Raw genomic sequence first — 26,559 nt, 5'->3', positions numbered from 1 at the left:
TTGAGAGAGTACATGGTGTGTATATGACGTAATGTTGTAACTTGTAACTTGTAACTTGTAACTTGTAACATTACGTCATATACACACCATGTACTCTCTCAAGGATGACGTAATGTTGTAACTGGTCCCAGCAAACCAGGCACAGACTTACGGTTGAAGAAAACTTGGCTTCACTTCGAAGAGACCAAGCGAAACGATTACTTGCGCGCTCTGCTTGCGCAAGTAATAATTATTGGATGATGTACGACGACAAGAGTGCCCCTCATTTCACACGGGTGTGATTTATTTATTTATTTATTACTATCATCAATGTTCATATAGCTCATTGTGTATATTGCGTATGGCTTTTTTCTTTTTGGGCTGGACCCGTCTTATATATATATATATATATATATATATATATATATATTATATTGCAGCTATACTTTTGTACTGTATTTGTCATAATAATTTGTGAACACAAACATTGGCTGATGATTGGCTGATACCCCATAGTGATGAATTGATTGGCTGAGCATTTATATAGCCTGGTATTTATATAGCCTGGCTAATAAGCCAGACCATCAGCCGTTGGCAACAAAAAAATGCCACACGATAGTGTGATTTGAGTCTGGCTTATTAGCCAGGCTACCATTTATACACTTTGCCCTACAATTAAATAGCCATACCACTAGGTGGCAGCATACACTAGCAAGTCTGCTGGATCCACGCACACTTCAAAGTCATTAGGCTGCCTGTCACTTATTTATTTATTTTCCTCTAATAATATTCAGTCAATCAGTGTGATTATGCACGACCCCCGTCTATCTCTAGATGCATCGTTCTCTGTGTACAACTTGAACTGGAGCACTTTCGTCTGCTTGCAAAACTGAACATGTTAAAGCTTAAAGGGGAGAAAACTAGAATCTCGGTATAGTAGGCTAGTAGCCTAATAATCACCTGTGTTACTTACGGTATATGCATCAATGTAAACTAAAAGTAGTTGATTTGGGGTTTAATTTCACAATAAACAGATCGTTTGAAAAATAGCAGGTCTATGCTTTTTTTCCAGGCTTAAAAAAAAATCAGCCTCGTAATGGATCGCACGAGACGACCTACGTTGCCGTGGAAGCCACAGACGCCAGTCGAAGGGGGGAACAACCTAACATAACGCCCCCCCTCCCTTTAACGGACAGAGCCCGGAGCCAATCGTCGTCGGGCAGCGGACACCGAGGGCCAATCGGATGTGTCGGGGGGGCGTGGCGGGATGACTACTAGTAGCTACAGTGTTGCCAGAGTGTGTCAGATGAAAGGCAGATAGAAGCCAGTGATGATCAAACAGCATTCATAATCATAATGAAACTTTATTTATAGTTACACATTGGCGCTGTTAATGTTTAACGGCATGCTTTGACACGGATTTGTATCTCTCCGAGGACACACAAAGGAATATATACACATTATATCAGTGCGAGGAGCTCCCCGTTTTTTGGGTAAGTCTTCTTCATACATTGCAGTGGAGCAGTTATTGAGCTATAGTTGTGCAAACATAATTGATGATGATTAACAACAATACTATTTAACAAGCATGTACCTATAGCTTTTAGGGAATCATTTCAAAGTCTGTCTGGGTCTGGCTGTCTGCTGCTGCCTATCCAATGAGTCATATTTAAGTAACGGGACAACAGATCATGATGCAATGTAACGGGAAAATGCAGGCTAACGTAACGTTATAGACCTGTACGTATATATGTACGTGCCTTCCCTTTTGGGGTCGTGTGTGTGTGTGTGTGTGTGTGTGTGTGTTTGTGTTTGTGTTTGTGTGTGTGTGTGTGTGTGTGTGTGTGTGTGTGTGTGTGTGTGTGCGCGCGTGTGTGTGTGCGCGCGCGTGTGCGTGCATGAGTGCGTGTGCGCGCGTGTAGTCCCACTCCCGTGTGCGTTTCGTTTTGCGTCCTTTGTCTTGCGTTCCCCTCACATCAATAACGTGCACATGCATGCAGTCAGTCAGTGAGTTGTCTGGTCATGCGTAACGCCATGAGGTTGCCTTTATAATAATTACTAAAGGGTCTAATTATTTTACTCCCTCTGTGAGGCACGTGCAAAGTCGTGCATGCCCTCAATTTGTGCATAGCGCATGGCGTTCTTTTTTTAAGGCTGGCTATACACCTACAGCTATATACAGAAGAACAGCAGAGCATGTGTCACTTTCAGCAGTGATGTAGGCCTATAGTTAATGCACTGTAAAAATTCCACTGCGTTTATTTGAACTCTTATATGGGGTACAAATCTAACCAAAATGGACCCCTGAAAGTTTTATATGGCTTTTATAAACATGGTAGCTGAGGTGTGTGTGTGTGTGTGTGTGTGTGTGTGTGAGAGAGAGCAGAGAGAGAGATTAGAGTATTCATTGTTATGCATGCTATGGGAATGTCACCTGTGTTGAACCTCTCTTCCCCCCATGCGAGTGTGTGTTCACTCACACAAACACACACACACACACACACACACACACACACACACACACACACACACACACACACACACACACACACACAGACCTATTATTATACTATATCTGCAGTGAATTTCAACTGAGACTTTTTTCACTCATGTCACACAGCAATTATTTTCTTTAACAGCACAACCTTGTCTTGTTTTCCAGGCTGGAAGTGGAAGACCATTAGAAACACACGTTATACGGACTGCCGGGACTGCGAACTTAAAGGAGTTTACACCTAAGAACGGAAGGCAAAAACACTCCACAGTCTGAAGTTTCCGTCAGCATGAGCCCAGTGGGTAGAGAGGCCATCTCGATGTGTTAGGTTCGACTCCCCGGGTCACACAACCAAAGTGTCCCTGGACAAGACACTTAACCCCTTGGTGAAGTATAAGGACATACTCCCCTGTACTCCTCTAAATGGATACGATGCCTTGACCTCCATAAGATGGCAGGTTTACTCCCACCTCCCGGCGTCTCCGCGGTGAAGCCCGCGGCTGCCCTGCTGCACGCAGCCTTCCTGGGGCTGACGGTGGTGTTGGTGTCGGCGCTCGCAAATGGCTCACCTGTTGCAGGTAGGACAATGAGAAATCACACAACAACATTGTGATCCACTGATTTGTACTTGGCTTGCTTGACCATAGTGTGTTGAGGTTCTCAAACCCTGTGAGATTTCATGGACCGCCATAACTCTGAACTATGGCTCTCAAGCCTTACACAGTAGCCTACACAACAGACAATTGATGCCATGTGAACTTCATCTGCATTTAATGGTTAGCTATAGGTGAAAATTAAAAAAAATCATTATAGAATTTCTACACGTACACACTGATGTTGTACGTCAGTGTCCACAGCAAACGCTGAAACAACCTTCTCAACTATGCACACCTCTCGTTTGACCTCCGCCATGACATAGCCTAATTATGGAGATATTGCTCTTTTATTTCAACATATTCTCACTCTCAAGTAGTAGGCTACTTATATATGCTTGGGGCAACATTTGACGTAACAGGTAACCCTATCACGTCATTTTACAACGGTCCCGGTAATCCCAGCCACACTGGAATGCGGATGCTTGCTGTTCTCAAACCCAACTCGTAAGAGGTTGACGACTCCGCTAAAAACACTTTAAACCCCTTTAAACTTTAAGCCCCTCGTGGCTGAAGTCTGCTTCAACCCTAGCTCCATTCGTACCGTTGTGGTCAGTATCGTAAATCATCATGTCCTCGTGAACATGCGATGTTGCGGCCGTCCCTTCACGTCAAATGATGACGGATGGTCAAATCCGTCCCAACTCGGCACCCGTTGCATGGCACAGGTGTGAGAATCGACTGTTTGTTTAGCCTAATCAGTCAGTTATACTGTACCAAATGGCACAGCATAGGAATGTGCATGATAAGTTTTACATTGTATTGTGCAATGTGTATAATCTTATGAATAGCGGTTCTAACCATTTTGTTCATGTGCAAATTCAAGTTTCAAGATGTGATTCATGATTACCATTACTTTATTGTGGATGAGAACCATGAAAAGGTTTTCTTTTCTTTTTTTAGGACAGAGCCAGTTCTAGAGAATGTGGCATATAGTAGCTGAAACATGTTTATTTTGATTAGCCTATTTAACCTTTCGGTAAACAGGTACAAATCTCATTGAGACCTGAGGTGTCATTCTCAAGATACACTTGGTTTGGACCATATAGAGTTTAAGTTATATATAATAGAGACGTCACCGGATTTCTCCTCGGCCTCACCCAGCGCATGAGGCCATTTCACCTCTTCTTCCGGGTTGGAACAGAGTGCATTTTGGGATGGATTTGGGCTTGTGAACGTGCCGAGCCGAAAACATGAACGAGTACCGTGCGTGCGTGCGTGTGCACGAGCATGTCATGAACAAGCGCCGCCGTTGTTGTTGTTGTGTATTGGCTTGCGTGTTCATGTATGGCCCAGGCTGTAGTACCTACTTTCGGCCACCATGTCCATTGCACCTGAGTGTTTCCTCTCGGGACAGATCAGTGTTTCCTCTGGGTGATGTCTCTAAAGTTTGGACAGTAACAACAATCAATAATAGTTAAAGACAGACGGTGGTACATTCAGTACTAAGCCTAGATTGGCAAGGAAAAAGCTTAAAACTCTTCAACCCTATTATACCGGGGTCCCCCAGTGCTCTGCACTATAGGTCTGCTGATTGTATTTACTGCACACAAGATCCCTTCGCCGGAATTGGCCGACCCACAAGCTGACTGTAACTCGGCTATGTTCGGCAAATGTTCGCCCCAAAAATATTGGATGCTAGGGTTGATGTGGTTAAACCATTGGTTCTCAAAGTGGGGTCCGGGATCCTTGGGAGCTGAAATGTCCACTTTTTCAAGTGTCTTTGCTTCTTAAGGTCTGTGGCACAAAATATCTTTGAGACATGGGGGGTCCGCGGCCAAATAAATATCAATTTGGGGGTCCTTGACATGAAAAGGTTTGAGGTACACGTGGTTAAACTGTGGTATTGAGTGAGTTTGGCCTGTGCTACTTTGTATGTGCAGGGACTCAAGGGCACTGGGTGTATGGCCTTCAATAGCCGCGATCTGCATAATGTGGAAACCGGACAGAATGTCTGTGTGATTCCGGAGCCGCACATAAAGAAGTGATTCACTGGCTACACTTGGCTCTATCTCCACATAGAAATAATCAGTGGTTGGAAAGTAACTAGGTACATTTACTCAAGTGATGTACCTATGCACTTCGTTTGTCATATTATGGGGGGAATAGCTCTGGGTTGGGCGACCGAGTATACAGGACTCCATTAACAACTCCAATTGTTATTTGATTGCTTTAGTTTACTGTGCTTTAGTTTTAGTTTACTTCCCAGATTTAGATTGAATACAAAACATCTTAAGCCCTATTTTATACTTAGCCGATCTACAAGCTCACAACAATACATCGCATCATAACAAGTTGTGAGTTTGTAGATCTGCTATTTTTTGGAAAACCACACATTTTTGTATTGTGCTTTGGTCTGTAAGTGTATTCTGATACTATTGTATTTTGACTCAGTCAAATGTTGAATACAGGCATTTTACTTGTTTTACTGTACATACAACAATAACTAAAAAACATCGCATGGATGCACCTGGGACGTATCCTCAGTGACGTATCTGAGGTCAACGGGGTTTCGGGTCTTCCAACATCATACCCTTCACTCAGGCGACCAAGCCGGGGTGATCAAGTCCCGATTTACGTCCCAGTAGCTAATCAGTCCCACTAGGGCAAAACCAGGGCCACACAATCCGTTGGAACTACTCCAGAACTACTCTGCCAGGGCTGGGAGGTACACTTCTGGCGCATGGAGGGACTAGGCTCTGTGGGTTGTCTCCTGTCCGGTCCCCTCCTACGTCTCACCAGGTCCACTCCTGCTCTCACAAAATAAAAACGGATTACTTCTTCCAGTACTGCATAGAACCATGAGCTAAACTAATTTCCTGTCATGAAACAAAGATCAAGGTTGGAAATCCAGCCAATTAATAGCTGGTTGCCTAGAATCATAGAGATAATGAAATGATCACACTCACCACCACACGCTCACGCATGCGCGCACGCCCGCTCACACACACACACACACACACACACACACACACACACACACACACACACACACACACACACACACACACACACACACACACACACACACAAACAATCAATTGAAAGGAGTCCCTTTCGAAAGTAGCCAAAAGCTCATGAAATGACGCTGTAATTGGATTAGTCTCTTAATGATCAGAGGCTAGTGGCACGCCCCCCCCCCCGGCCACCATGGACACGCCCCATTCACAATGCGTTGTGTATGTCTGTCCAATAGGAGTGAGTGTGGACATTTTGTGGCCCTCTCCTTTAAATGTTTGACCCCCACTTGATGCACATGTGTATCTCCTAATCTTGAGTGTTAATTTAACTCTCAGAGGAGTGTACAAATGGAGGGCACGCACACACATGCACGCACGCACACACACACACACACTCACACACTCACACATGCACACGCATGCAAGCAAGAGCTCACTCCTCACCACTGCAACACTTGAGCATAAATCCGTCATGATTTGGATGTACTTCAGACAGCATCATCTATTTCTGGTCTGAATTAGCCTGGTTCAACTTAAGCGTTCTAAATTTAGACTCAACATATTTCTTTTTGGAAAGTGATTGAGGGAGGAATGAACTGTGAGTGAGTTATATACAAAGGAACTTTCTTGCTATTCTGCTCATAGGAACAATTTAGACGTCTAATAAAAGCCAATTAACCAGGAACAAAAACAGAAACAGAAAAACTGCGATTTGACTATCAAACTACTAAGTTAGGTCTATCCGCGGATCTCCGCCAGAGACGTATAGCCCTTGGTAGTTGGCTACTACCAAGGGCTAGTCTGGCAACTCTGGGAGTTGAGTCATGATCCAAGGAATCCAGGTGAAACAAAGTGTGAGTGTATGACCCACTGTGTGATTTAGGTCAAATCTGTTATTGCGCCACAATGAGCCAGATTTGAAAAATGTGGGTTGTCGATTCTTCCTTGGCCTAGTGGGACGGAGAATGCGTGCAAAGTAGCATCAATGTGCTGATTGGTCCAGAGGTGTCAGAGATTATTGATGCTCACAGACACAAACATGGATGGAAGGATTAGGGCTGTCACGATTACAAATTTAAGTTGATGATTAATAGTCATACAAATAATTGTGGTGTTTTTTGGCATTGAACAGTATATTAAAATGATATTCATACGGTGTTATGAATGCAATTCTAATTAATGTTTGGTTTTTAGGCTTTATTATCGCAAATTGCACAGGGCAGATATGACAAGTCAAGTAACTGAAGACATTACTGACACATTTATCATCATTGTATAGTTTCCAAAAAAGATAAAGTAAAAAAGTGCGGCTCTAACATCTACAATATCTACAAGCTCAACATGGCAACTGTTATGAGTTATGACCATCATGCAAAAATAATTGCGATTATCTCAAATAATTGCAGTTATGTAATAATTGTGACAGGCCTATAGGAAGGGCAGGAACGGATGGTCTCTCTAAACTTCGGACGTCCAGCCTGGCAGAGAGACAACAAAGCCATTCATTCTTGCTAAAACTACACGTGGTTGTCACAGAACAGTGTTTCTCCTCTGAACGGCTTGTACTTACTTGGCTGCATGTTTGTTAGTGTGTTAACTTGAGTTGTAATGTAATGTTGAGTTGTTGACATGGGGACGTATTGCTCCATAATTACATCAGATACGTCTAAGTAACAGGGAGGCTTGCTGTGAGGGACTGTTGTCCGGTACGAATGCGCCTGGCAGCTGTTCACGTCACATTCATCAGGTCATTTTGTGTCACGTTGTCGCAGAAGAATTTGGCAGCATATATAGGTTTGAATTGGCTTGTAATGTACCTGTACACGACACGTAAAGGGTGACGAACTCACAGGCTGATTTTGTAGTTTGTTTTCCATTTCTGGTTAAAATAAAACGACAGTAGATTTAAACCATGGCAGGCTGCATTAAGTCTGGCCGCAGCTGCAGCCGTAAATTATCAAATAAATAATGAATGGTTTATTTCTACCTTTTCAGTTAGACATTACAAAAATGAGGTATAGAAGGTAGGGTATAGGCAGAAGCTACAGTATAGCTTATTAATGCCTATCCTTATTATATTAACAAAGTAAATGTAAAGAACCTACAAAAACCTATAATGGGCGTGTGTGTGTATTATTGATCATTATTATTGTCATTGCTACTACTTGTATTTGCCTGTATTGTCTATCATTCTTTCTATTTCTCCCCGCCCTCCCCGCTGTGTTGCTTGCTAGTCTGCCAATCTGCTGTAGTTTCTAACATGAACTGGAAAGCAAAATCAACCTTATTGTTGTGTACGCAGACAACTGGAGACTACTCACTCCTGTTGAACAGAAGTTATGCCTTTTCTTTTTTTCAGAATCTCAAGTATTACGCATCACAGAAAATGTTCTTTCCCATGAATTCCAATAGCCAGTCCAGCGATATACCTAAACGTATACAAATATTAATATACCTAAACGTGTTCTTCATGCAAGCTGTCATTAATCATCCTTTTATGTAGCAGAGAGTAGCCCTGCTTGGCTCGGGGGACGGTGGAGGTCCCTTTTGGCTGAGTGGTAGATGCTTGGGGTTTCCCCACACAGGAGACCAGGGTATGAATCCAGGTGCCATGACCAGTGTTGCCAAGTCTCATTAATATAACCTACTTTGGGCTTGTTTTTCTGTCAAGTTGGTTGTAAATATTAGTAGTTGGTTCTTTTGGGTTCTTTTGGGCTTGTTTCCAAAGTGTAGTTGCTTAATTGAGGTTACTTTCTAATGTTGTTTACTTTATACCATAACCTGACTCCCACCTCTTTGGCGAAAGGGGGATTCTCCTTTGGCTCAGCGGTGGATGTTTGGTGTCCAGTGCATAGGTTTTAATCCAGGTGGTTCCACTTGCACTTGATTCTAAGAACAAAAGTCACCTCTAGGTTACCTCCCTAAATGCACCAAATATAGCCTACGGTAGCTTGTAAAATGCTTATCCCTCACGGGTAACAGCCAATATTTTTGAAGAATCTCTACTTTAATCGTTTCATTGCTAAACTGCATTTAAGACAATAGTTTTTTAATTGGCAACTGCTGATGTATGGAATAGGTTAGTTAGCCTTGTTGAAACAAAATCAATACACTAAAAAGTCTAATGTAGTGTAGTGATTTACTTGTATATTTATATATTACTAAGTATCTTTTTATCTTTTCTTCACTTTAGTATTTTGTTGTTGTTGTGACTTTCAATCCACTAAATTTCAAAGACAAAGATATAATTCAAGTAGGCTATAAATTGGTGTTGTAACTAAACTTTTCCAATAATTGCAGTAGAGTAAAAAAGGACAGTATTTGCCTCTTGGATGTAATGAAGTAGAAGTATATTGTGTGGGAACATTTGACTTAAGTACTGTACTAAGCAGAGTAGAGTAAATGTACTTACTTTACACCACTGTCCATCACCGTGCAGTTATATGATGACAGCTCCATGTTCTGTTTCTGCCGTTAAGACAAGTCACCAGTCCCACCACCCTCCTCCTCCTCCTCCGTGCACCCAAAAGAACATTTGATAGTTTCTAGGTCAAATGGAGCATGGTGACCCAGGTATAATTACTCCCCCAGACCCAACAATATCATTTCCCCCTCTTCTTTCCCCATTTCATATCGTTGCTGTCAGGCGGAAACCTCTTATCTCTGTATTTTGACTTTTTTTGTTTGTTTATCCCCCATACATTAATGCCTTGTATATATGCTACTTCAAGTTCTGCTGAATTTGAAACCTGAAAAGTAAAAGTTTTCCACCTGACAGAGACGATATTTTCTATTTTTGCCCGCTTTTCTGTTACCATGAGCCGTGTTAGGCTGGGGGTGAACAATAGAATAGTCCCCACTCCTTGGGGTTTTGTTTTGTCACTGTGTGAAATTTGTCCTCTGCATTTTAGGAGCAGTGAGCACCCAGGGAGCAATTAGGACTTAAGAGTCAGGGACACGGGACACTATAGGCTCTGACCTGACAGTGTGTAGCGTGTTCGAGTCCCGTTCATGACGACCTAATTGCTGCATGTCTCTGACTGTCTCTTCTTCCCTCTTTCCTGTCTGTCAAAAGCCAAAAACTAATCTTCAGGGACACACATCGTCGATACATTGCTGGCCTGGCCTGCTGGCCTTGCCTGGAATCGAACCTGTGACAATCAGGGCCTCTGGCTTCCCAGAGCTATGTATACATATAACATATATATTGTATTTGTAATCCTACTATAAATGCGCCACGTCTCTGCATACATGCGTGTGTGCGTACGTGTGTGTGTGTACGGTTGTAATGCACGTAACTCGAGAACCGTTTGACCCACCGACTTCACATTCGACACACACGTTCCACACCCCCACAGGGAGTGCAGTGCCAGGTATGGAGTCGGTCGGACCCACGTTTCTCCAGAACCACCACAAAAGGCTCTGGTCAGGCTCTGCCAGTGGGCCTAATGAGGCCAAATCCTTTCACCTGGGCCAGGCTCTGCCAGTGGGCCTAATGAAGCCAACTCCTTTCACCTGTGCAATTTCCAGCCTCTGCCTCAGGCTCAACCAATCAGGCTCTGCCAGTGGGCCGAATTGATTGCCAAGTACACTTTTCAGTTTGCAGTCTTCACACACAGGCACATACACAGATCTCCATGTGGGACACCGGCTGACAGTTGCTGCAACAACGTATATCACTAGGTTCCCAAGTTGCATCGTTCCCAAGTAGGCCAGTGGCTGACTGCGACGGGCACGTACAGGTCTAGTAATATTATTGATGTTGTTGCATTGAATTGTGATGTCTTTGTATCATGCTGTATATAGAGTAATATTTCCTTGCCCTGTATCCTGTATCTTATCTGCTGGACGATCAATGAAGGGCAGAGAATGTAAAAATCGCAGCCGTGCGAGCTGAGCGATGCAACGATACAACGATTGTTATAGTTACTGTGTATGTGTGTGTGTGTGTGTGTGTGTGTGTGTGTGTGTGTGTGTGTGTGTGTGTGTGTGTGTGTGTGTGTGTGTGTGTGTGTGTGTGTGTGTGTGTGCGTCTGTGTGTGTGTGTGTGTGTGTGTGTGCTGCAGTGGTCAATGGGTGAGTGCTTAGTGTGAATGGCCCTGGCATCTGCAGGGGTCAATAGGTCGTAAGGGGTCAATAGGTCAGGACAGACAGACAGACAGACAGACAGACATAGTTACATTTAGCCATTTAAAGGAGCGGTGTGCACCGCTCAAAAAGAAAAAGGTGGTTTCATAACAACACAGAATTCGCTTTTGAAGTTAAAAAGAAAAATGGCTGTGTGTAACTGATCGCACAGGTCTCTCTCTCTCTCTCTCTGTCTCTCTCTCTCAGTCGCTGCAACAGGCCAAACGCATGCAGCCCTGGCTAATTAGCAGCGTGGTCGGTCCGTTGCCATGTGAAATGTGATCTGTGTGCGATGACAATATGGCCATTCATTATTCATTAGAGCCGGGACCCAGTTGCACATCAACTAGAGCCATCAAAAGCCAAACACCCACAGGCCTGCACTATTAGACCTAGAAACAGTACTTTGAACCTATTTTGGCCATAGGCAACATTAAAAATAAATAAATATATATATATATATATATATATATATACTGTATGTTTTTTTGTTTTTTAATTACACACAAACACACAAAGTAAGTACAGAACACCGGTAACTCGATTTGCTGCGTTTATAGTATACGGTATAGGGCATAATTTAAACCCTGTACTTCACTGTGGAATCCCCCAGGGGTCTATGTACCTTTTTCCCGTCTGTACTATAGCGGAAATATATCCTCACAACGCAATGCATTGTGAGCTGAATATTCTTCCCCAAAATAGATACGCCAGGGTTAATATCTTGTAAAAAGATGTAAGCACAAGTGAGAAGTTCTGAGAACACTTGCTGGGCATTTCATTTCTGCCTGACACACCTCAGACTGTCAAAATGTCTGTGATCCAGCTCTGTAGTTCGGCTACCTTCCAGCTGTTTCAGTGCATTATTTATGTTTAAATTCAAAAAATGCATACAAGACATTCCGTCTTCTTTTCACAATTTCTTCCGTGTTACTTCTGACATTCACTCCTACCCCACAAGGCAAAGAGATCATTTTGAATTACCCTATTGTCGCACTTCCAAACATCAATCTTTCATCAAATTTAGAGGCCCTCATCTATGGAACTCCCTAGATGCTTCACTTAAATCCTCATTATCCTTGCCAATTTTCAAAAAACATCTAAAGAAATATCTTATTTCTTCCTCTCTGTAGATTACATGTTTTACCTTGATGCGTTATATTTTCTTTTGTGTGTTTGTTGTTGTATTGTTTATTTCTGTTTCAGTGCAGTGTGCTGTTCAGTATACCTTCCAGCTGTTTCAGTGCAGTGTGCTGTTCAGCTATGCCTTCCAGCTGTGTCAGTGCAGTGTGCTGTTCAGTATACCTTCCAGCTGTTTCAGTGCAGTCTGCTGTTCAGTATACCTCCCAGCTGTTTCAGTGCAGTGTGCTGTTCAGTATACCTCCCAGATGTTTCAGTGCAGTGTGCTGTTCAGCTACCTCCCAGCTGTTTCAGTGCAGTGTGCTGTTCAGTATACCTCCCAGCTGTTGCAGTGCAGTGTGTAGTTCAGCCACACCTCTCAGATGTTTCAGTGCAGTGTGCTGTTCAGTATACCTCCCAGCTGTTTCAGTGCAGTGTGCTGTTCAGTATACCTCCCAGCTGTTTCAGTGCAGTGTGTAGTTCAGCCACACCTCCCAGATGTTTCAGTGCAGTGTGCTGTTCAGTATACCTCCCAGCTGTTTCAGTGCAGTGTGATGTTAAGCTATGCCTCCCAGCTGTTTCAGTGCAGTGTGCTGTTCAGTATACCTTCCAGCTGTTTCAGTGCAGTGTGCTGTTCAGTATACCTCCCAGCTGTTTCAGTGCAGTGTGCTGTTCAGCTATGCCTTCCAGCTGTTTCAGTGCAGTGTGCTGTTCAGTATACCTTCCAGCGGTACATGGTGCTATCATGAAGGTGCTACACGGTGGAGGCTGGCTTACGGACGGGACATCTGGAAGTAATTTTTGTGTGCCCTCTTGTTGCCTTTTTTTTACCACGGCAATTTTCCACTGTAGTTTCATCGTCCTACACATCCAAATCTAGCATAAATATTGCTGTTGGACTTACTAAAATGATTGACAGCTATCTTAGGCTAATCAAGGACTGCTCCTTAACAACGGTGGGTGGTCTTGTGCCAAAACGTATAACAGCTGATTATAAGTAAGATAAGATAATGATTTAAGCATACGTAATTTAAATGTTTTTGGACGCCGTTTATTGGGGCTCAATCACAATTACACGATTAAAGATGACCAATGCTTTCTGGATGGACTGTTAGAATGTTGAACAGAAAGAGACATGAAACAGCCTGGATACAGTAATCACATACTCTATACTAGTGTATACATACTAGTGCCCAGAGACTTTGAAGGCTATGAAGATGTTATGTTATTAAGGCAAACGTTTTTGATTGATTGATTGATTGAATGATTGATTGATTGAATACTTTATCAGTCAGAACCTCTGAAGTGTAAACGGCACGTGGTGCTGTACAGTAAGAAAACGTTTTCTTGCCTTTGTGAGTGTGCTTGCAATGAGGTGTGGAGGGGGGAGGAAAAGCCAGTCAATGGTTTGAACTAAAACCGCGGCCAGGCAAAGTTCAAAACTCTGGCAGAAGGCGAAGGCGGAGGCCATACTGTGCAGAGCGCAAACTAAGCGTGTGCTCCAATGAGCTGTGAGCTGATTATTTATATATTTATCAGAGCAGATGGCGCACTCTGACTCTGCCTCTTGTGTAGCCAAAGTGGGCTAAACCACCGTTTTCTCAACGTCGGATCCCACAACCCACAGCCGTGGGGTCCAAATGGAACTCTGACGGGTCTGTAACTCTGAGTTCACTCTCAGAGTTAGAAGAAACACAAATGGGGTCTCAAACTGGGGGTCCTTGAATTGATACAGGTCAAGAATCACTGGGCTAAATAGTCTCGCTCTCGGCTCTTTTTTTCTTAGGGGTGCCTATATGCCTCCTATATGCACAGCTTTAATTGTGTTTTTGTGTTTGTATAGCATGGAGTGTGGTGATTTCATTGGCTGATTTCATTGATGCCCCTCACTTCACACAAGTGTGATTTTTGCCAGGTGCTTGAAAAGCATCCTGGTCTACATTCACTACTACCTCTAGTAGCGACTATACCTTTTCATGTTTGGCTGCCTCGTCTCTAAACTGCTCTAATCCAATGGGAGTCATCATAGTCTGAACGGCATAAAACCCATACTCAGCTGTGAGCTGAGGAAGAGGCTGCGGCACACAAACTGATTATAGATCTTCATAAACGAGAGCTTTCTGCACTTGGCAGTTCTGACTCGTCGTTCGTATTTCTCTCTGTGTCCTGGTGCTGCAATCCCTGCAAAGTGGCCATGCACGAGCACGACCACCAAACAACATGCAGTAATGCTGTCCTCTCATACTTAACCATTTCTTTTTGTCTTTTCTAAACCCCTAAATTGAGGTTGTGGGCCCTATAGCCCAACCCGTGGTCATTCTCTCTGGTTGGTTGTTTTTTGTCAAGGTAAACACTGTTTGTCCTCAGAGGGCTCGGGGCCTGAGACCGGCCTCTGTCCTCTGAGCTTTGAGACAGAGCAGAGGGCTGGAGAGTGACACAGTCCTCTGGGCCTATCTGGTTACAAGACTTTGCCTTCCTGTCTTTCCAAGATCTGACAATCACATACACACACACACACACACACACACACACACACACATGTGACGTACGTGCGTGCAAGCTGTGAGTGTGCTTGTGTGTGTGTGCATGCGTGCATGTGTGCGTGGGCGAGATGGGAGAATCTTACTGTATATTGAGAACATTTACTATCCTCTCCAGTTTGATGCTGCATTAAAGTGTCCAGCAGTGAAACAGTGGGGATCGTGTGAAGATTATGAAGATTATTCTGCAGGCTAAAGTGTTGCTTTTTACTCCGTCCTCCTACCTCCCTTTCCCTCCCTCTTCCTATCTGCCTTCCTCGGTCCCAATCAGCCTCTCATAACCCCCCTCTTCTCTCTCTCTCTCCCCCTCCCTTCCCCATCCCCCTTTCCTGCTCTCCCCTGTCCGTCCTTCCGTCCGTCCCTCTCTCTCTCTTTCCTACCCCCCTTTCCTCTTTCTCTCTCTCTTATCTTTAAATGGATTCCCTGAGGATAGAAAAACGCAAAGGCCTGCATGAATATTTGATGAAATGCAGACATGACCTCAGTCTTCCAGTCCCGTGGTTGGTTGGTCCACCCAGGCACCGGCCAGGCCGACAGTAATACAGTCAGAGCAAAAAGGGGTCCTCAAACCTTTTCATGTCAAGAACCTCCAAATTAATCTCAAATTAATCTCAAAGTGGGGTCCTTGAGGGGGTTTCCCTCAAGGACCCCACTTTGAGAACCACTGCTCTACAAAATGTGTGCTGAACCTGTAGCTGACCTGTTAGTAAAATTGGCAGTACTTGAATGAAGTGTTAAATAGCTCCATCTTCCTATAGTACGCATTGCTATAGTTCAGTAACAGGGGCCTCCTCCACCCATCTCTCCTGAATTTAAGTGAACAGAATATACATGTTCGGGTCAGGATACCAATTTCCTCCAACTCATACAGGATACATACAACATAAACAAGTGCAATTGAAGCTTCTATCTCCTGACTGAATGAAATTGGTATCGCGACCTGAAGACGCATTTTCTGTTCCTAGATGGAGACCCCTGCAAATCCCTCACCCCAGCAAAATTATAGTCAATACTTAATATAGCATTAAAATCCATTTAACTTAACTCATAGCCTAGTTAACTCTTAACTACTTTCTTCGGTTATTCAAACATATAGCTGATCTACAAGCTCACAACAAGCTTCATTGTGAGCTACAAGTTCTACAAATGTGTGACGTTGTTGTAGATCGACTTTGGAAAAATATTGCAATTTATTTTATAAACACTTGTCATCACAAATCTTCTCTCATGATGGGGGGTCCCATGATGGGGGGTCCCTGGCCACAAAACCTTTTCAGATGGGCGTCCAACTCCGTGGCCAAACATGTGTTCATTTGGGGGTTCTTTGACAAGAAAAAGTTTGAGAACGACCGAGAGCTCTGTAGACTATATAGTATCCCACTCCCTCTCTTATAAACACTAAAACATTGAGCTCACTGCATGGGGGGTCCCGGCAGTGTGTGTGTGTGTGTGTGTGTGTGTGTGTGTGGGTGGGTGGGGGGGCTCAGACAGACAGCTTGGATCTAATTGAAATCAACTGATAAAAACAATGGAATCTTTCCCATCTTAAAAGCTCCGCCGACAAACCGAACGTCAACACAGCCATGCCGTGATGGTTGGACTGCACGCGGGGGTGCGCGGGCGGTCCCCCCTCGCCAACTGAACGGATCGAGTCACGCCAAGGGGCTCAGCTCCAAAGCAGAACCATGTGTGGGCTCCTAGTTAGCTATAGCATTAATACCAAAAGACCCTTTCTTCTCTGCCTTTACTTTCTTTACTTTTTTTCCCCCTTTTTTAAATTACACAACCATTAAATGACTTTTTTTCTGGAAGAAGTCTGGCAAACATAGGAAATGATATCATTAGCGGGGGGTGGGCTGTGGGGGGAGCTGTAATTGGTATCTCAGATTTCTACACACACAGTATACCGTTTGTGTGTGTGTGTGTGTGTGTGTGTGTGTGTGCGTGTGAGTGTGCGTGTGTGTGTGCGTGTGCGTGACTGTGTGCGTGTGTGCTGCGAACACGTGTGCGTGTGCTTCACAGCTGTTTGGCTGAAGCCTGAAACGCAGCCTGTGCCTCGACCATAGTAACCTGATTCTGATAATGAAAGGTAGGCCGCAGTTCCTGTGAAGTTCTCCATATGTGGACGTTTGACTTGAGATCTTCAGCACTTGAGCCTTAGCATCCATATTAGCCAAACATTGGCTTGTGTTGTGAGGTCGAACGTTGGCTGTTTTACTTGGGGGGGGGGGGGGGGGGGGCAACTTGGTGTTGATGGAAAAAAAGCAGTCCAAATACAGAGTCTAGACTATAGAGGTTTAAGTGGTTATAGTGAATGCTGCCTATACATGTGCTCTGTGCATCGGAGACACCGCAGACTGCATTTCTGCAAGAAATAGATATTGATTGAGTTTATTGATGTTATACTGATCGACGTGATCGTTGCATTTGCAACAGTTGGATCGATCTGTAATGGCACAATACTGTAGTATGAATATAGTTCAGAATAGATCAAAACAATCACACTGTATAGCTGCCCTATTCTGAAAACAGCAGATCTATACGAGCTTGTAGATCTACTATACTGCCGTATATTTGGCGTCTATGGAACAAATCACACTTGTGTGAAGTGAGGGGCGCGCTTATCATCATCATACATCATCATCATACATCACATTCTGTGCTCAGCCAATGAAATCATCTCAAATTTGGTACACACAAACATACAAAGCTATATATAGCCAATCAAATCATCTCAAATTTGGTACACACAAACACACCTACTGTACTGTACTGTACTGTCACACCCGAAATCACGTAATGGCTGCTAAAAACTCAGCTTCCCATCATGCTCCTGTGCACAGTGTTAAGCTCAACAGCTCCACTTTGTCACCTGTTGGTACTCTAAACAGACATAGGGACACACATTGCTGTTCCTTGGAGTGGCTGCACCACTCAATAACCCACTTGCATGGTGAGATGCCCAGAGGTGGTATAGTTGACGCATGGAGGAAGCAGGTGACACGCGGAAATAGAGATTGGCGTGTTGAGGGAGTACTGTTTTGGTTCACGTGATAACCTATATTATTCCATCCAAAGTGGCTTGTTGCTAACTGAGACGGTGCACTTGCCAAAGTAAGTGCGAGGGCACCAGCTGCTCTGCGCGGGGTGGGCACTCTCTCGCTCGCCTATACCAGAACCAAAACGAACCCCCCTCTTCCCTCCCCCCGCCCCAAACATGTGGGAATGGGTGTGCATCAGTGCATGCATCTCAAACCGGTGCAGCGTGGCCCGTTGGATGAATGCAGTAGTATCACACTGAAGCACAAGCAGCCTCTTTGTGTTGCGCTGCGTCTCGAGCCAAGCTCTTTGATTGTTGTCGCATCATTCAAAGGATAGCACAAGGAGCTGCTTTAAAAAAGATCCCCCTCAGTGGCGACTGACTGCCCTTGTGAAAAAAGAAAAGGCCATGTTGACGTGAAAGATGAAAAGGACATTTTAGCATTCATTCAGCCGTCAGTGAGTGTCAGTGCTCATCCAGCCCAGCCTGCAGGTGTTGAAAGCACAGTTTGGTCAGATGTAGGGCTTCTCTGTAGTAGGGCTACACTTATTTAGGTCAGGGAGAGAGTGTAGGGCCCTGTTACAGCCCGCTTGTGGAACAAAAATAAACCAAAGCTTTTGGTGGTCTCATTTGATACTTTGACTTTGAATTGGATATGTTCCATAGTTTGTTGAAGACATAACCACCTGGCGTCCGCTCCTTATTTGGATATGTCATCATAGGCAAGAATAGCCGATCTTCGAGATCTTCAAGCGTGTTGCAATGCGGCATATCGTGAGCTTGTAGAGCGGCTATTAACGCTATCCGTTATATGACAAAGTATCAGCCCTATGTTTACAAAGCCACCCAGCAGTTCCAACTGATGTTCTCCTGTCTCTACATGATTCCGTAATACTCCACATTCCAGGGATCACAGGGTTATTTTTCGATAAAGTCAGATCAGATCCACCATTGTCAACCCCCCACGTCCTTTCTCTTACGGTGGTGGCCTTGGCCCAGTATTCTGAAAAAGAGACAAAGGAAGAAACCAAGAGAGAACAAAGCAGACCGGCGACCTATTTTTTTGGTAGATCATCAACACCAATATGGCATCATTGGCATGGCAACAATAAAAAAATAGCATTTCCCAAGAGCCTGATGTTATAGATGTACTGTGCTCAATTCCGCCGCCACAGCAACACATAGAACTATAGCAGCCTCTAAGTTCTTCTGCGAACCCCCAAAATCATCATATTTGAACTGGGGACCCCCAGAATAATCTCATTTAAACTCCCCCACCCTGACAAGCACTTGGAAGTGTAGAAGTTGAGTCATTAGATTTAGTTTGTTTTTTAGCTGTTTTTGAAAAGCCCCTGAGGGGTCCCCGGACCCCACTTTGAGACCCTCCACATTAGACCAGTCTATACTGTACCGTTCTGAAATGGAGTCTCATTAAGAGCAGTAGAAGATATAGAACCTCATCTTTCATTTAACGAATGAATGAGATTGTCCTTGCATTAATTCTGTAACGTTGTCAGGCTAATCACACTCCAGTCTTTATTTTTACCACTCTTATATTATCATGGCAGATGGCTAATGTATTTTATTTTTCCCTTTTCTTTTCTACTGAGGAAAGAGAGCGATCATTCATTCATCATAACTTAATTTCAGTTAATTTCTCATCATCTATAGGCTATATTTGGAACAGAGATCATCCAGACCACATCCATGCTGAGGAAGTCTATAGACACAAAATACAGTACTTTAAATACTTTCAACCACTTCCACTTAATTCTTTTTTAATTTGTCCGAAAATTGCAAACTAAAGCTTATAGATCAGCTATTTTCACTGAAGTGGTTAAGCATTCCCACTTAGATTGTGTTTGCTGGGCCTCAATTTGTGCTATATGTACATATTTAGGTATTTATTCATCTTACTACGTTCCTTGTTGAAACCAAATCCTTTTTTACTCAAATTACACAATTTTCACAAATACAATCTGGAATCTTGCCTTGTTCATCGTAAACAGATTATGTTCTCGCTTATGACAGTGAGTCAGCGAGAGACAGTAGGCAAGAGAGAGAGACAGAGAGTGGGAAGGCAGAAGAGAGAGAGAGTGATGGAGAGAGAGTGATGGGGACTGGGGAGAGAGAGGGTGGGGAGAGAAAGAGAGAGGGAGGAGTGATGGAGAGAGAGAGAGAAAGGGAGAGGGAGTGATGTGTAACCTTGTCTCGTGGCTACATTGCAATTTAGGCATTTAGCAGATGCTCTTAATCCAGAGTGACTTACTTACAGTAAGCAAGAACAACACAAGGTAATACATCAAATACATTAAATAGTCAACTGGGATCATAAGTATACTATTACAATATCTGTACAATGAAACTATAAGTAAACACTATACTATATAATGCTATGTCTGCATAATATGCTATATATATAAATTACATATTTTAGCCTTTGCATGCGCCTGCAAGGTCGTTGAGGCTAGGGCAAACTTGTGCTTATGGCAGTGCTATACGGGCTGAGGAGTCTGAAGAGGTGATATTTGAAATACGGCGGAAGTTCTTTGACGCGTGTTGTGTGATGATGTGATGTTTGAAGGTGTCCCACTGCGGGAGGCAGTCACTCCACGGTGCATGGGGACACGTTGTGCTGCTATGGGGACAATAAATTAGCCTTCGGTGCTGCTCACACAACAATGAGAGAGCGGTGGACCGTGACATACTCACGTTTCTGGGGGACAGGTGGCATAGCCAGTCCAGTCTTGCAAGGCCCTTTGTCAGCTGTTGTGGCTGCTGTAATGTCAACCCTGAGTCATCGCTTTGTGTCTGTTGCACCGAGCTTGTCGTTACCCAAGATTATAAGGCCATGAAGTATTGAGGCCGAAACGGCTTCATTAATATTCACGGTTAATCACCCGCCGTCACCCATCTTTTCAGAGTAAAGATTCGTTGATCTGACTCTTTTCTTTTTACACGGTGTGACTCTGCAGGAATTTAGCTCTAGTCTGTGAGAGGTGTGTCTGTATGTGTCTCTGTATGTCTGTATGTGTCTGTCTGTATGTGTCTCTGTATGTCTCTGTATGTGTGTCTGTATGTGTCTCTGTCTGTGTGCATCCGGCGCTAATCCTGCAAACCGCTGCTGTAGGCCACACATACAGTAGTTTAGGTTTAGGTAGTACGTCCACAAATTAAAAAAAAGATGCGATGCATTTTCAGCTTGTAAATCGTCTATGGCCGAAATGACGTAAAAGTACTCAAAATTGGAAATTCTCCAGTAAAGTAAAAATAAAAATCACACTCAAACGAGCAGACAGACACACAAAACTGGGCATAGGAGCGGCTAGTGCAAAAAAAGGGGAAAAAAAGAAACAAAATCATAATTGAGCTTACTAACTTTCCACCACTGCATACATGCCTGTCGTCATAGCCTGACCACATGAAAGACCAACATCCACATTTGAGCCACCGCTTTCCCATTTGGATTCTGCGATATCAACATGATTCGATTTCTTTAAATTTCCGAGCCGGAATTCATTCAAGTCCTCCGCTTCCGAGGCTTGTTATTATATTATTATTGTGTGTAAACCTGATTGTGTGGGGAAGTGGGCATTCTGCAGCATACTGCCCGTGGCCTTGTGGCTGCAAAAAGCCCACTTGTCACGTGGCAACGCAGCATCTGAGACGGTTTGTGCTTGGCATGACTCGGCTCTTTAACCATCCTGCTATAGGGCTGTGTCACGATTACAACATTTAAGTTGATGATTAGTTCCTATCTATCTCTACAAGCAAGTGTATCCAAATATAAATGCACCACATGTAAGTACATGTACATAATGTCTGTAATATATGGGCATAAAAGGGACACAGACATAATAACTGGGTGGGGCATCCACACCGCCACAGGGAATGAACGCTGTGCCCGGTGTCGAGTCGGTCGGATACACAGTTGTGCAGAACCACAACAAAAGGCTCTGGTCAGGCTCTGCCAGTGGACCTCACCTGTACATTCCATCACATTGAGATTAGGCAACACACTTCATTTTTGGGCAGCCTGACACAGAACTAGGAATAAAGGGACACAGAGAGACAGATACAGAAATCTCCATATACAGTATGGGCATAAAAGGGACACAGACAGATGGGCGGAACGGGTACTCTGACACATGGGTACAACGGGTATTGCATAGCCGGGTGGGGCATGGATCTACAACTTCCATCGTTACTGACTCTGTGCTCTACAGCCGGGCTGTCTAGTACAAATAATTGCAATCAAGGATTTAATTCTGTCTTTGGCGTTGAACACATTTTGATTTATGTTTGCCTTTTAGGCTTTGTAATCAAAACTTGTATATACGAATAACTAAGAAATTACTGACATATTTAATAATTTCCCCCAAAACATTTAATAGCGTAAATGGCTACAAGCTTACAACGCTTGTAGATCAGCTATTTCTGCTCTTCTCAACTTTTGACGATTATGCTAAATAATTGCAATTAGCTCAAATAATTGCGATTAGACTTTTGCTATTAGATTTTACGGGCCTAGATCCTGCTAGCTGTGCTGACACAGCGTCCGTCTGAGTCCAGGATGGATGGAAGGTCACTGTCCCTGATGTCCCCACGACACAATGATGTGTGGCTGTCATTCTGTCATTTCCTTCCTTTGTGTCGCTCTCTGATCCCCCCCACGCACGCACGCACGCACACACACACACACACACACACACACACACACACACACACACACACACACACACACACACACACACACACACACACACACACAATCACACATTTCAAAAGGTCAGCAGCAGTGCATCATCATCATCATCATCATTATCATACCACAGTGAATGACTTCAGGCTTTATGTGTGTCCTTTTAAAACACTCTTTCAAACAGGCTCCGCGATGGAAAGCCGTTCCTGCAAGTCTAATATTTGTCCTAATTGTGACAGTGTAATTAATGAGCCCCTTGTTGTTGCTGCGTGCTGCGCTGAGGTGCAGTGACATTTTGGGGTCACGCACGTGTGGCGCTGTAAACCCGGTATGCATATGATGATAATGATGTCACACGTGCAGTGCTGTATACCAGTGTGAATTAGGCTGAAGGGTGCAGCGAAGTATAAACAATGTCGACTACAGTCTGCTGTGTCTCTGAGACCACCCAACCCCCTTCCACTGTGTCTCCAGACTGAGTCTCTCAGACTGTGTCTCTCAGACTGTGTCTCTCAGACTGTGCCACTCAGACTGTGCCACTCAGACTGTGTCTCTCAGACTGTGCCACTCAGACTGTGTCTCTCAGACTGTGCCACTCAGACTATGTCTCTCAGTCTGTGCCACTCAGACTGTGCCACTCAGACTGTGCCACTCAGACTGTGCCACTCAGACTGTGCCACTCAGACTGTGCCACTCAGACTGTGTCTCAGACTGTGCCACTCAGACTATGTCTCTCAGACTGTGCCACTCAGACTGTGCCACTCAGACTGTGCCACTCAGACTGTGCCACTCAGACTGTGTCTCTCAGACTGTGCCACTCAGACTATGTCTCTCAGACTGTGCCACTCAGACTGTGCCACTCAGACTGTGCCACTCAGACTGTGCCACTCAGACTGTGCCACTCAGACTGTGCCACTCAGACTGTGTCTCTCAGACTGTGCCACTCAGACTGTGTCTCTCAGACTGTGCCACTCAGACTATGTCTCTCAGACTGTGCCACTCAGACTGTGCCACTCAGACTGTGCCACTCAGACTGTGCCACTCAGACTGTGCCACTCAGACTGTCACAGCGGAGATCGCGAAGTCGGTTCATATAATGCCGATTCTACGAATGCCTTCACAGTTTTTCTAAAAATTTAAAGAATAGAGCTTGCATTGTATCCAATGCAAAAAGCTAAGATCTAAGATTTTAATGGGTTAACCCCATGGCGTCTCCTCATGACATTTTGGCAAATATTTTGGCAGATATAATGATACAGATCTGCTGTAGCATCATGGTGGAGGATACATTCCACCCACACTGCTACAACTCTATTCACTACAACGTTTTTTTTGTTCCTCTCAAAAAATGAGGAATTATAGGCCATTCTGGCACAAAGGGGCTGGGTGGGTCACCTTTGACAAAAACACAAGGTTTGGCAACCAGCAGAGAACGGGCTCCCCTCCTGAGGGTTGTGGGGCGAGTGTTCAAGGTGGGAAGCAAGGTCAGGCCAGGCTTCTCCCCCTAGGGGTCTTGGGGAGGACGGCGTCTCAAGGCAGGCGGGCGGTGGGTGGGTGGTTTGGTAGGGGGAAGAGAGGAAGGGAAATCTTTGCTAACACACACCAGCTGCCTCCCGAGTCCCCCTTTTCTTTTTTGATAGGGACCAGGAACGGAGGGTTTTGCGGCGCTCCACTTGGCCCCACTACAGTATTCTCCCACGTCCCCCTTCCCCTCTCTCCCCTTTCCCTGTTTTGTGTTTCGACATATTCTTTCATACACAATAGAACACCTCTCGCAAAACCACCTAAGCAATGTTTTATACAATACTTATAATGTCGCCAGTTCGAAACTAGCCAATTACAAGCTCTCAATGCGTTGCATCTTAGCGTGAGCTCTTTTTTTGTAAGCAAATGTTTCACCTATAATGGCACACAGTAGTCCCTAAAGTAGGGACAGCAGGTTGAAAGCGGAACCGTGCACACGCTTGTCCCAGAAAAACGTAACACCGTTTCAACTCAACCCACATCGTCTCTTCTCCTGCCAACACAACCTTAATCGTGTCCTTTTCGCTTCCCTTTCATCTTCTGTTACGCATGTTACTTTGTATTCATACAGGTAGGCCTAAAAATAAATTAGAGGAATTAGGTCACCAGAGAATAGTCTCTGTATTGCCTTTTAACGACACAAACCCATAGATATACAAGCTCACAATGCGTTGGGAGCTTGTACATCGGATATATAACAGTTAGTGGTCTCTGCCCTAACCCTCACACAGTATAGTCGTCGTGTTAATGGAATCCTGAGTGTGTGAAAAAAAAAAGACTTTCCTGTGCAGGACAGACTGTTGGCAGCACCTTTTGTTTTCCTCTTATTAGTGTGTGAAAGTGTCGGTCGCCCAGATTGCTGCGCGTGCACGCGCGCGCGTGTCCTACCGTGCGGCTGCTCAGCCAGCACTCAGACACTTGGAAACAGCGGCACACGAGGGCCTGCGTGTCATTTTGGCGAGCGTACAGTGCAGCACTGACTCCCCCCCCCACCCCCAACCCCCTACAGGAACAAACTCCTGGCTATGTTCTTTCCGAGAACGTCGGCGGCGGGGCCCATGTTGACTCAATTAAAGGTACCCGTCTAGGATATAATTTAGCAGGGAGTTTTCTCCCGGGCCGCAGCCAAGTGCTGTCTCCTACAGATATATTAAGTGATGAGGCAAATTGAAGATGACACTCAGAAAGTATAGTCTATATCTTCCTCCCTCCCTCTCCTCCCGGGAGGATCTGGCTCTTAACGTTGCCCCGGTGTTAAAAATAAACCCCTCCGCTTGTGCTGCTTGCTGCATGCTGCTGACCCGGCGGTTCTTTTGAAGTGTGTGATCGTCGTGCGACGCTCTCTGACTGTATGTACTGTATATACGGCTACAAAGAGGAGCAGGGAGGCAGTCGGGAGGTTTGCTGAGTCACTGTACTGTATGTCCTCAGATGAAGAGGCCGTTGGTGGCTGCTGGTGGCTGCTGGCTTCTGGCAACGGCCAATGTCTGTCTCCTTTTAATGTGCTCTACTTTGGACAACCTCTACTTTTGCCCCCTCTTGTCGACTAACTCGCAATGACAAATTGAAGACATGCAGCCTAGATGTGCTTTTATTATTGTGTATTCTCTCTTCTATAAACTATAGCAGTGGTTCTCAAACATTGCATGTCAGAGTTGATGTGTGTTTGAAAAGATGTATATTTTGTAAGTGGTTAAACCGTTCCTCATTTTGCTGGGGACCACCTGGACACCCAGGGGTCGCCTCTTTGAGAACCATTGAATCAGAAGGCCTGATGACACAACCCCTTCACTAGACCTCCCGTCAGACCACTCTTGTGTGTCCTGGATTAAATCCAAGTGTAACCATGGTCTTTTATATGTGCACAGACTATACATTGTGTGACACACCTGTCAGGGTAGCAGTGATCCAGGTCTTCTGTTTGTCCTTTTGAATGTGAACAAACACACACACGTCAGACCGTTAAATGAGGCAAGCCGACCCAGCTCCTAGGAGCTGTTTGAATGCCGATCGCTGTGAATTATTCAAGTACCACTTCCCAGCAGCGCTGCGCGAGTTCACGCAGCCCTTCTCACAATACACACAGCATTGTGCCAGAGTGTGGACGTGTGTGTCTTGTTGTTAGTCTCTTTGTTGCCCAGTTAAATCATGCATGACACACACATGAAAGAGCGAAGGCCTTCAACACCTCAGTCGTAATCAACAAAGCGATATTTATCATCCGTGCATTAGCTAATATTTGTAACATAAAGAGATGCTTCTTGGTGAGAGGAAAATAGCTCCATTCATCAGTAGAAAGTAACACAATATTTATATTAACAATCCCCATTACGCCGGCTGGTGCACTGGGCAGCAACAAAGTTTCTCCACTTGCATCTGTCTTTGGCATCGATGTCTCTGTCTTCTCTATGGTCCCTCAGC

General features: G+C 44.5%; 1 protein-coding gene across 3 annotated transcripts in view; it reads left to right on the top strand.

Annotated features, from left to right (window-relative positions):
- The first annotated feature begins 1,316 nt into the window (after positions 1-1,316).
- The window catches only part of LOC308313788 (UPF0606 protein KIAA1549-like), a 70,339-nt gene continuing 45,096 nt past the window's right edge, over positions 1,317-26,559 (top strand). For all 3 annotated transcript variants that reach the window (XM_080761098.1, XM_080761096.1, XM_080761097.1), the window contains exons 1-2: positions 1,317-1,472; positions 2,642-3,051. In XM_080761098.1, the coding sequence (XP_080617224.1) occupies positions 2,925-3,051 (127 nt within the window). In that variant the 5' untranslated portion in view covers positions 1,317-1,472; positions 2,642-2,924. The remainder of the gene's footprint in view (positions 1,473-2,641; positions 3,052-26,559) is intronic.

Source organism: Protomyctophum bolini, assembly GCF_963924005.1.
Source record: "Protomyctophum bolini genome assembly, chromosome: 4".
NCBI classification, from domain to species: Eukaryota; Metazoa; Chordata; class Actinopteri; order Myctophiformes; family Myctophidae; genus Protomyctophum; species Protomyctophum bolini.
This window is presented reverse-complemented; position numbering and strand designations above follow the sequence as displayed.